The sequence below is a fragment of the Danio aesculapii genome, chromosome 18, assembly GCF_903798145.1.
Source record: "Danio aesculapii chromosome 18, fDanAes4.1, whole genome shotgun sequence".
NCBI lineage: Eukaryota > Metazoa > Chordata > Actinopteri > Cypriniformes > Danionidae > Danio > Danio aesculapii.
The window spans coordinates 23,184,113-23,196,303 of NC_079452.1; the positions used below are offsets into that span (position 1 = coordinate 23,184,113).

The 12,191-nt window shown below is 37.1% G+C and overlaps 1 protein-coding gene across 1 annotated transcript; it reads left to right on the forward strand.

Moving 5' to 3' along the window:
- Positions 1-1,387: 1,387 nt before the first annotated feature.
- chrna3 (cholinergic receptor, nicotinic, alpha 3) lies at positions 1,388-10,506 on the forward strand. Its single transcript, XM_056478764.1, has 6 exons — positions 1,388-1,600; positions 3,137-3,276; positions 4,399-4,443; positions 7,207-7,316; positions 7,877-8,924; positions 9,162-10,506. The coding sequence occupies exons 1-6, from the start codon at positions 1,537-1,539 to the stop codon at positions 9,288-9,290; spliced, it is 1,536 nt and encodes a 511-aa protein (XP_056334739.1). The 5' UTR covers positions 1,388-1,536; the 3' UTR covers positions 9,291-10,506.
- Positions 10,507-12,191: the final 1,685 nt, after the last annotated feature.

Genomic DNA, 12,191 nt, shown 5'->3' on the forward strand with positions numbered 1-12,191 from the left:
CTGATGAAGTCCCTGTAATTCAGAACACTCAAAATCATACTTTTTCTAATTATTTTTTAGGGGTTTTTAATTGGACAGGACAGTGGAGCTTCCAGACAGGAAAGTATTGGGAGCAGAGAGAGGGGAACAGTGTTGCCAGATATAGCTGATTTTTCCAGCCCAAAAGCTGTGCAAAACCACCCAACATATTAGATGAATATTTTCTTTCATTTTAATTGATTTAAATCTAAATTAATCTAGTTACTTCAACTGTCATAATTTTTAACCACACAGCAACCAACACCAGCAGTCACAGAACCACAACATAACCGGATCAGATTGAAACACTGCCCCCACTCACCCACACACTTAGTGAAGTTTATTTATAAACTAATTTCGAGAGGAGCACGTGCTTATTACTGACACGGCTGGCCCCGCATTAGCTAACACATGATTCACCAATCAGACGACTCTTAACGGAGTATAAATAACCAAAGCATCTTACCTTAGTCATCTTCGTCTTGAAGAATCCCCCCTTCCACCCCCTCTCCTCCTCTTTTTCCTCTATAGGGCAGCACGGTGGCCCAGTGGCTAGCATTGTTGCCTCACAGCAAGTGTCTGTGGTTCGGGTCTTTACCCAGGCAGTTGACATCTCTGTACAGAGTTCATGTTCTCCCCGTGCTCACGTGGGTTTTCCCCAGGTACTCCAGTGTCCTCCCACAATCTAAAACATGAGACATAAGTAAATAGACTAAACCAAATCAGCCTAAGCGTTTTAAATTCTTTGAACATAATTATGTGCTGTTGCATATAAAAGTTACGTTTCAAAACTGCCCAAATTTAGTCAACCCGCCAATGCTATTTTTACCCGTAAAATCTTATTCAAAAATGGGAAACCGCCCAATCTGGCAACACTGGAGGGGAAGGGTCAGCAAAGGATCTTGAGCTGGGAATCCAACTCGAGTCGCCATCGGCACACTTAACCACTAGGATATTGGCGCCAACACTTAAAGTCATACTTAATGCGGTCTTTTGACATAAAATTTGCCACAGGTTTCGTGTGTGAGTGTGTGTGTGTGTGTGTGTGTGTGTGTGTGTGTGTCTTCATCTGCTCACTCTCTCTCCACTGCTTAAAATGCTTGTCTTCAGTCCAAATATGTTTTCAGAAATAGCGAGTCGAGTTTGAGTTTTTCCAGTGGAGTAAGATGAATAATCTTGTTTTTCCTTAACATTATTATCATTTCACTTCCCTCATTGGCAGATTATTTTGTTTCTTTAAGGAGAAACTCTCTTCATTTTGACTCATTATTTCTGAAAACGACATTAAATTTAGCTTGTCTAGAAAATGCTTGATTCAAGTTTGTGGACATTTGCATTTTTTTCAGTCTCTCTCTCACACACACACACACACACGCACACACACATACCCTGTACATACGCACACACACTCTCTCTTCATTTCTCTCTCACTCACTCACACACTCTCTCTCTCTCTCCTCTTCTTCTGCTCCTCCGCCTGTCTGCACCGCTGCATTATTTCTGTCCCCGGACTGTACGATGAACACCGGAGCTCTCCTGATCATCTTCTCCTCATTTTCTCCTCTGTGTTTTCTCCTGCCGGGTGAGTACAGAAAGCTGAATCTACTTGTTGCAGTTTATTCAAGTGCTTTATTTCTTGTCTAAGAAGCAGCAATAAGAGTCAAAGTAACAGATCAGATAAATATATTGATTTCTTAATGATCTGCCATTGGAAATGAAGGTTTCTCAGAAGCACGAGTTGAATCCTTACATTAAATTAGCCTTTTAACATCCAAAACAAACACTTTAGCTTTTCTGAAATGTGCATTTACACATTAATTATGTGTTTTAATGCATTATAACTTTTCAGAATTAAGTAATTATTTTATTACTTTGTAATATTTAAAAAATCCCTTGATATCTCTAAAATCATTTGTTTGTCTTTTAATTCATGAAAGGTGTGATAATGACATGTATAATTTGCAGTAATGTGTATTTTACAGTAAACTGAATCCATCATCACTGTGAAGTAATGTTAAATACCTAAATGTGATTGAGAAGGTTTGATGTCGTTACTAATTGTTGTTTAAATTATTATTAAATTATTATTTTCTAAAAGTTGTGATAATGAACAGATAATTATTTGGATGTATTTTAAATGTTCTTACATGCATTAAGAGCAAATAAAGGATAATAATGGCATTAATATTATTCCTCTACTCCATTCAGCTCAATATAGTTGCAAGCACTTTATGTTAATGGGATTATTATAGTCATGTAGCTGATTTATTCAGACATTTTCCATTCATTTTTATGAAACTATAATGATATAAAAGAAATGTATAATTACAGTAAACTGAATTCATTAGGCTATCACTGTGATAATGCACAATGCTTGAATATGATCGAGAACATCTGATGCTGAACTTGTTAAACCTTTAAACAATAGTAGATTTGACGATCTCCATCATGTTGTGCTTTAGCTCCAGATACTAACCTTAGAGCAGACTCCACCTGGACTGAAATATGACAGTAACAGAGCCGACACGTCATTAATCTACTATTGCTGAATCCTAAACATTAATGAGAGCAGAATAAGCACACGCCTCAATGCCTGACAGAGTTTCATCACTTGCAGCAAGTCATCTGCTTTTTCTCTCAGTGCTTTACGGTGTGTTCTGCCTTTTTATAACCGATGGAACAGAGCTGAGCAGAATGCAGAGACAGCACTGTTAGCACTGTGGCCTCACAGCAAGAAGGTCGCTGGTTTGAGTCTCGACTGGGGCAGTGTGTGTGTGTGTGTGTGTGTGTGTGTGTGTGTGTGTGTGTGTGTGTGTGTGTGCGCGCACTGAAAATAAATTATTTATGTACAAAAATGTTTAAGGTAACTGGTTGCAAACAATATATATAGGCTGCATGTAAACAAACAATTCAAATGTAGTAATGTTCAACTTCATTTGTTAAAATTCAGCCCAGTTTGCAACCAGTTACCTTAAAGAAACTATGGTAAATCCAATGAATCATTTTTTTCTGTGTGTGTTTCCTCTGGATGCTCTAGTTTCCCCTACAGAGCAAACACATGCACTATAAGAGACCTGGATGAGCTAAACTTGCCTATAATTGTGCTTTCCTGTTTCAGGGGTTTGCTGCTCTGAGGCCGAGCACCGGCTCTTCTCTGTCATTTTCTCCAGTTATAACCAGTACATCCGCCCGGTGGAGAATGTGTCTGATCCAGTGGTTGTCCAGTTCGAGGTCTCCATGTCACAGCTGGTCAAAGTGGTGTGTGTTTTATGCCCATGTGAATATCTCTGAGGGACATTTCTGTCCTCCACACACACACAATGACTTTTGCTGCTTGTTTAAACTCCTTCTTTAAAATGAGCGGAAGCAACACAATTTGTAGGGTTTTTTGGGACAACTTGATTGTTTTATGTTCAATCCAGTTAAAATATTTAGCTTAAAGGTTTAATCTAGGCTTAATTAGGCAAGTCATTGGACAACAATGGCTTGTTCTGTAGATAATAAATAAATATTCATGAAAGGGGCTAATAATATTGACCACATTAATTTTAATTTAATATTCCAGCCAAACTAAAAGAAATATGACTCTCTTCAGCAAAAATAGTTACTAAAACAATTCATTTAGCTGCAGATGACACTATTTATATTGACCATTTCAACAAATCTAAAGTGTTCAACTGATTTTTCTGAGCATTTAATAAAGAGCGAGTGTGTTTGGATGGAGAGTGCTGTGGGTTTACAACTAATTTATAATTTATGTTGTCTAAGCCATGATGACAGACAATTTAGGTTAATTAGGCAAGTTATTAAACAACAGTGGTCTGTTCTGCACACAATAGAAGAAAAAAAATCACAAGGGGGCTAATAATATTGACCACAATAGTTTAAATCCAGCCAAACTACAAGAAATAAGATGACACTATTAATATTGACTATTTTGACAAATCCAACATGTTTAATATACTTTTCAGAGCATTTAATAAAAATAAAGTGTGTTTTGGTGGAGAATGATTAGAGTTTTAATAAATAATATCTCATTTCTTGTGTCGTTCAGGTTATTAGACCACAGTGGTTTGTTCTGTAGAAACTCTGGAGATAATAATACTGACCACAGCAGTTTCTGCATGATTTTGAATATTGACGTGTTATTCCAGCCAATCTGAAAGAAATAAATCCAAAGTGTTTAATAGATTTGAATAAAAGCGAGTGTGTGCGAGTGCTTCAGGCGACGGGACTCAGGTGCGTCTTGGTCTGACGCCTGGAGAATGATTGCATATGACAGCATGTTTCTTCTTTACGCTCTGAAATATTCATTTAGGGGCCGTCTGTATCCCCCGCGGCCGATCTGTCTGAGACTCGCTCTGCTTTTTATTTCCACAGGATGAGGTGAACCAGATTATGGAGACCAATCTTTGGCTGAGACACGTAAGCTCATGCATTATTCACTCACACTCATCTAAAGGTCATTTATTCATTTAGATAATCGAACAGCATTTTATCCACAATCACTGAGCGGTGTGTTGATGATGACTGGAGCAGCATGCGGGAAATCTACAATGTGGAAACACTGGCTGTGCTTATAGCAAGGTGTTGGTAAAGTAAGTTGGGTAATACTTTACTTGAAGGGGTGTTTATTGAAGTGCTTCTGTTATCCTCATTTGTAAGTTGTTTTAATTAAAAAGTGTCTGCTGAATTAATGTAAAATGTAAATGAATTATTTAATTCACTCATTATAGCATTCATAACAACTCACATAATCATGACATGACATATGGGAATGAGATTTAATACATGCTTATAACAACTGTTATTAAGTGTCATTCGCTCAGTTATGACATTTTAAATGCAAATGACGTTGTTTATGACAACTTGACAACCTGTTTCTGTCTTTGTAATGACAGCTTGACGTTACCAAGACAACAAAACGTATCATAAGAATAAACATGATCATCACAAAGCCATTATAGATGTGTCATGAATTTTATAACAGCAACATAAATATATTTTTGACCTCAACTACAGCAGTACAAGCTGACTTTATCCTTAAAATATCATTAAATAATAATGATGCACTTAAAAATGATTTGACACAGTGCTGAGACTTTTAATGACACATACAGTTTGTTCCACTGAAATCGTGATCAGAAAAATATTCATGACAGTTATAATGCCGCATGACAAGATTTATGACGAGTTTTGCTGTCTTAATAACGTCAACTTGTCATGACAAAGACAAAAAAAGGTTGTGATGTTTTTGCTTATGCCAAATTGTCTTAAACAATGTCATCTTTGCATTTAAAAGGTCATAACTGAGGGAACGACACGTAATAATAACACGTTGTTATAAGCATGCATAACATCTCATTCCCATTCATGTGTCATGGCATGATTATAAAGCTGTCATTACAGTCTCATGAACACACAAATATAATATTATTTCATAAAATATGCTCTGTGCAAAATATTCCATGTGACTTTTCTTATAAGGGAATTAATTAAATGATTCATTTACATTTTACATTCAGTAACTTAACTTATAAATGGGGATAAAAGAAGCACTTCAAACCCCCAGAGAGTAGCAGTATATAAATGCTCTGATAAATCAAAGTTTAACTCCTTAATGTATTTATTTATAACTTTTCTATCCTCTGTTAAGTGTTTAAATATGCATGTTTTAAATGCATGATTACAGCAAAACTGCTGCTAATGGTTATGTACAGTGCACCGGATCAGGGGAAAATGAGTCTAAATGTCTAATACTTTTAATTAAACGAGTATTGGAAACGGTCCACTTGATCAAGACAGCTTGAGTTTGCCATAAATGAAGAAAGTGCATCTCATAATTTGCTATGAAGTGATTATGAGAAGAGGATTTTACAATCCTGTCCAAGAAAAAATGAGTACAGTAAAGAGGGTCCAATTAAATTAAGCACCGCAACCCCTTCTTCAATTAATCATGCGGCTCATTAACATTTAAACAGCGAATCAATACCCAGATTTAATCAGGTTAATCAAATTCAGTAGATATTTCATCCAAGTGGCGAGTCGTAAAAATGTTGAGATACCTGACCTGGACAACTGAATCTGCATGTATTGACCGTGTCTGAATGTGCCTTGAATTATCTTTGCATCATCATCAGATTAAAGCAGTGTTTTCTCTTCTGTTGTTGTTTTGTCATGTGTCGGAGCAGATGAGATTATGCTTTACAGTCTCGTCTTTGGATCAGACAATAATTCTTCATCAATAACCACTGCTGTATGTCTCATGTGTAGTTTAAAACATATTTTATTCAACTGTCAGTTTAAGTTCTTGTAAGAAATTATTCGCATCCGTCACGTTTGACGTATTTAAACCTGAATCCATTCGAGAGAATCCATTTACAAAACGTTTAAAGTGATAAAAACAGTGGGCGGCACGGTGGCTCAGTGGTTAGCACTGTCACCTCACAGCAAGAAGGTCACTGGTTCAAGTCCCAGCTGGGTCAGTTGGTGTTTCTGTGTGGAGTTTGCATGTTCTCCCCGTGTTGGTGTGGGTTTCCTCCGGGTGCTCCGGTTTCCCCCACAGTCCAAACACATGCGCTATAGGGGAACTGATCAACTAAATTGGCCGTTGTGTATGAGTGTGTGTGTGTGTGTGTGTGTGTGTGTGTGTGTGCGTGTGTGTGTGTGTGTGTGTGTGTGAGTGAATGAGTGTGTATGGATGTCTCCCAGTACTGGGTTGCAGCTGGAAGGGCATCCGCTGTGTAAAACATATGCTGGAATAGTTGGCGGTTCATTCTGCTGTGGCGAATCCTGATAAATAAGGGAGTAAGCTGAAGGAAAATAAATGAATGATAAAAACACTTAAAGATTTTGTTTCCCTTTTCCGGCCCTGTTTTATTCTCTTCTTTGATGTTATGTTTATAATATTTAAAAAAAGAATTGAAGTTTATAATTAACAATACTTCTACATCATTAATTACTCTTTATTAATGAAAACTTTAACTGTTATTACATTTTAATACACTTTAGCCGTGCTGTCCAATTGAAGCTGAAGATTTACTTTCTTCTGATAAAAATATAAAACATAATCACCATGACAACAGCAAATTAAACTGGACCACAACACAGTTAATAATGTGGTGGTTGACAGCTAGTCAGTAATAAATAGTGCACGGATGCTGAATTGTGGATAAATATTTTTCATAGATTTGGAATGACTACAAGCTCCGGTGGGAACCCAAGGATTTCGGAGGTGTTGAGTTTATCCGTGTGCCGTCCAACAAGATTTGGAAGCCAGACATTGTGTTGTATAACAAGTAAGTGCGACCAAAGTCCCTTTGAGGCAAGTTATTTCACTCTGCAACAACATGTTGTCATCCGCCATTTGACATTATCACATCGCTTCACTCACATTCATGAATTCTCTCGCGGTGCATGATAGCTTGCATACTGTTTTGAACACACTATACAGTATGCGATTTCAGACGCAGCCATGATTTTATTCTGCATGTATGAGCAGGCACAGACATTGGAACCTCATCATGATCTCATCCACTTTCATTAATTTTTAGTCTTAAAAATAAAGCTTGTTATGCTGCAATAGTCATAAACTTGTTTGTAGACCAAGTAGTTTCCTGTTGTTTATTATTCCAAGTCATTTCTCCCATTGGCAGCAGAATCAGAAGTTCTAAAACAATCCCAGACGTGAGCACACTTCCACATTGCAGAATGTTAACACTGACAGTTGCATTTTATTTCCCATTATGAACCATCGAGTGAAATGTCTTGTGTATTCTGTAGTCTACAATACGATGCTCCTCATTTCAGTATCGCTGCTGTCAGTCCTTCACAACCTGTGTTTATTTGCGCACCACAGTGCAGTGGGAGATTTCCAGGTGGACGATAAAACCAAAGCCCTTCTGCGCTTCAACGGAGACGTGACCTGGATCCCGCCAGCCATCTTCAAGAGCTCCTGCAAGATCGACGTCACCTACTTCCCCTTTGACTACCAGAACTGCACTATGAAGTTCGGCTCGTGGACCTATGACAAGGCCAAGATCGACCTGGTGCTCATCGGCTCCACCATCAACCTGAAGGATTTCTGGGAGAGTGGAGAATGGACGATCATTGATGCTCCGGGATATAAACATGATATTAAATACAACTGCTGCGAGGAGATCTACACGGACATCACGTATTCACTGTACATCCGCCGACTACCGCTCTTCTACACCATCAACATGATCATCCCCTGCCTGCTCATCTCCTTCCTGACCGTTCTCGTGTTCTATCTACCCTCCGACTGCGGAGAGAAGGTCACTTTATGCATTTCCGTCCTGCTGTCGCTCACTGTGTTTCTTCTGGTCATCACAGAAACCATCCCATCAACGTCTCTAGTCATTCCATTAATAGGAGAGTATCTGCTTTTCACCATGATATTCGTCACTCTTTCTATTGTGATTACGGTGTTTGTGTTAAATGTGCATTATCGTACGCCTAAGACGCATACTATGCCCTGTTGGGTTCGTCGAGTGTTTCTGAGTCTGCTTCCTCGGGTTATGTTCATGACCCGGCCTGAGAAAGACCAGGAGGTTCCTGCCAAACAGTGCAGTGTTCATCCTCCGGTTTTCAGCAAACAGACGAGTGTGTGTCGTGGGCCGCAGCTCCTCCTGTGTCCGACCGAACTCAACGAGGCGTCCAGGACGGCACTTCTGTGCCGAGAGCATCACTGTTCGTCCTGCTGGAAGAAACACATCTCCAACATGACCAGCGAGGGCGCAGAGGACGGAGGCAGCCCGTGCTCCAGCTCTGAGTCTCTGGACGGATTTCTGTGCATGTCTGCTGTTTCACCGCAGGTTCGAGAGGCTATAGAGAGCGTCAAGTACATCGCTGAAAACATGAGACTACAAAACGAGGCTAAAGAGGTAAGAAGATTGAAATGTGTTCTGAATGTTCTGGTGTAATGGTTATTATTATTCAGGGTTTCCACTTGAAGCCACATGCACAGTAAAAAAATCCTCTTCTTACTCAGTTTTTACCTTGTTTCTAGTCCGAATATCTACAAATTCTTAAATCAAGAAGCTTTTTCTTTACAAGCAAAAACATAATACCTTGTTTTAAGAAATGTTATGCCAAAAGTGTTGCTCTACTTGTCTTTAAAGGTCCAGGATGACTGGAAGTACGTGGCGATGGTGATAGACAGGATCTTTCTGTGGGTGTTTGTGCTGGTGTGTATTCTGGGTACAGCAGGACTCTTCCTGCAGCCGCTCCTGCTGGGTGAAGACATGTGACGCAGACTGAAAAAGCACAACATTTCACTACTCGCTTTACTACATCGCTTTACTGGTTGGTCACATCTCTGGGAGCTCAAATGGTTAAAGTGGTGCAGGTGAAACAGGGATCATCGTCAACTTTTAAAAGGATTTCCTCTTAATCTCAGCCATTTATGTTTCCATCAAATGATGCAACCCTGTTATTTTATACAACTTGTGTAAATATGTTCTGAAATCATGGCAGTTGCTCATTGATAAACTTGCAGATTTGCTGAAACATAAATCAATCTGTTGAGTATATGGAGGAATTACTCAGCAGCGGTTGCGAGTCTATTTACTGTGTGTCCTGGTAATAAAAAGTGTGTAAATGTTCTTCAGAAACTTCAGAAAATGCTTTACTTACTTTGAGTTTTTGCCTGGTTTGTAGTCCAAATATCTAAAAATTCTACAATTAAGAAGCATTATAAAAATATAATCTTGTTTTCAGAAATAATCAGTCAAAATGAAGTGAGTTTATCCTGAAAACATAAAGAATAATCTGCAAAATAATCAGACAATACTGTTTTTAATTGAAAATGCATCTTGATTTAAAAACTCTTAGATCTTTGTACAGAAAACAACTCAAAAGAAAAGCCTTTTTTGCAGTGTAAGAAGTTAATTCTCTGGATGTAGTGCCCCTTTAAACTCACAAATAACTCTTCAGGGGTGTACATGCTGTTATATATGCTCACTTGGTGATATTAAACAAGTATGTTGGTATTTAATTTCTGTTAAAATACACGACTTTGCAAAGTCAAAAAGTCACCTCTCTCTCTCTCTCTCTCTCTCTCTCTCTCTCTCTCTCTCTCTCTCTCTCTCTCTCTCTCTCTCTCTCTCTCTCTCTCTCTCTCTCTCTCTCTCTCTGCACATTTATAAATCGCTGACTTTTAGGTAAAAAGCGCCACCTAGTGGAAACATTGAGCAAGTATGACAAGTCTATTACAGACTATGACCATAAATAATTAAATTATGAGTGTCTAAAATGGTCATTTGAGTGATCCTGCAAAGGGTGATTGTTCACTGCACTGCAAAAAATGCTGTTCTTACTTTTCTGTCTTGTTTCTAGTCCAAATATCTAAACTTTCTTAAATCAAGAAGCATTTTCTAGACCAGCACAACAAATTGTCTTGATTTCAGATATAATGGGTGAAAAACAAGTGAGTTTTTATTTAAAACAAACTAAATAATCTGCCAATGTGGGAAATGAAATAATCTTGTTTTCTCTTTAAAATAATATTATTCTGCTTACCCCATTGGCTGATTAACTAGTTGTTTTAAATAAAAACTCACCTAATTTTGACTTATTATATCTTCTAAAAATAAGGCTATATGTTTTGCTTGTTTAGAAAATGCTTTTTGATTTAAGAATTATTAGATATCTGACCTAGAAACAAGACAAAATCTAATTCAGAAAAGCATTTTTTTTTTTTTTTTTGCAAATGCTTATAATTTATATGTAATAATGTAAAAATATCTACATTATAAAATATATCAAATAAAATATAGATGTAATATATTTTACTGCATAATGAAACCCTTGACACATGTTCAACCTTACAATAAACCCTGGTGAGAATTATGAATATGATCTGATCTGCTGTCATCAAAGGTTTCAGGCTGGAAATGATTTATGTTGTGTGTTTTTGCATTAGTTCACACAGTCTTCACACATTTCTGCCCTCGGCTACACTCACATTCATCACTGCAGGAACATTTTCATAATACACTGTAAATTACTGACGTGCACCTGAACTTAACGTATGATACATAACAATAAAAACTATGTGTAATGTAAGGATAACTTGAGCATAAATGAGATCTCTCAGTTACAGTAATATTCTCTCCAGGATGCTCTACAGTACATCTGTGCAGATACAGTCCGAACCAAAGACAAAACTGATCAACTCATCTGATAAAACACTGAAGATCAGTCCAAAATTTACTTTGTTAGGAAAAATATTGAATAACATTTTTAAAGAAATGGAAAAAATTAAGAAAAATATATTACATTTAGCTGAAATGATCTAGTTTGTATTATTATTTTATTGCAATTTAAATGTATTGTCTTTCTATTCCTAAAGATGTTCAGTGGCCAAACTCTTACTTTAATGAATATAACTGTGTAATAAAATGGTTTTAATTGCACCAAATATATTGTCTATATTCACTGATGAATGGATAAATAAAATATACTTTCTCAATATTTGATGCACTCATTTATGCTGAGCACTGGACATACTTATAACTTATTAATGATGTATTATATTCAATTGTTTATTTGTAGAAGCATTATATAATTTTATTCTAATAAAAAAATAAATAAAGAATCACAATATTAAACTGAATTAAAGACTAACATCTACTCGCATGCAAAGCACCTTTTCTTACGGTTAATTATTTTATTACTCATTTGATTAAACTCAAAACTGGCAAACAAAGAATAAAATAAGAGACATGATGTAAATGACACCATTAGTTCATGCATACTAAAGTGAAGGCCGTCAGGGCTTTAATTAAATCACATCAACATTTACACAAGCACATGTCTTATTATGGGATTCTTTTACATATTTCTGCTGAATTGTTCAGTTGATTTCAATTATGTGAATCTACGAGGGGGAAAAACCTATAATATAATATCATTTCCCTTCAGCTTAGTCAATTTATTAATCAGGGGTTGCCACAGAGGAATGAACCGCCAACTTATCCAGCACATGTTTTACATATGCAGCGGATGCCCTTCCAGCTGCAACCCATCACTGGGAAACACCCATAAACACTCATTCACACACACACACTCATTAATTACGGTCAGTTTAGCCGTAATGCTAACCACTGAGCCACTGTGTCACCTTATAATATAATATAATATAATATAAT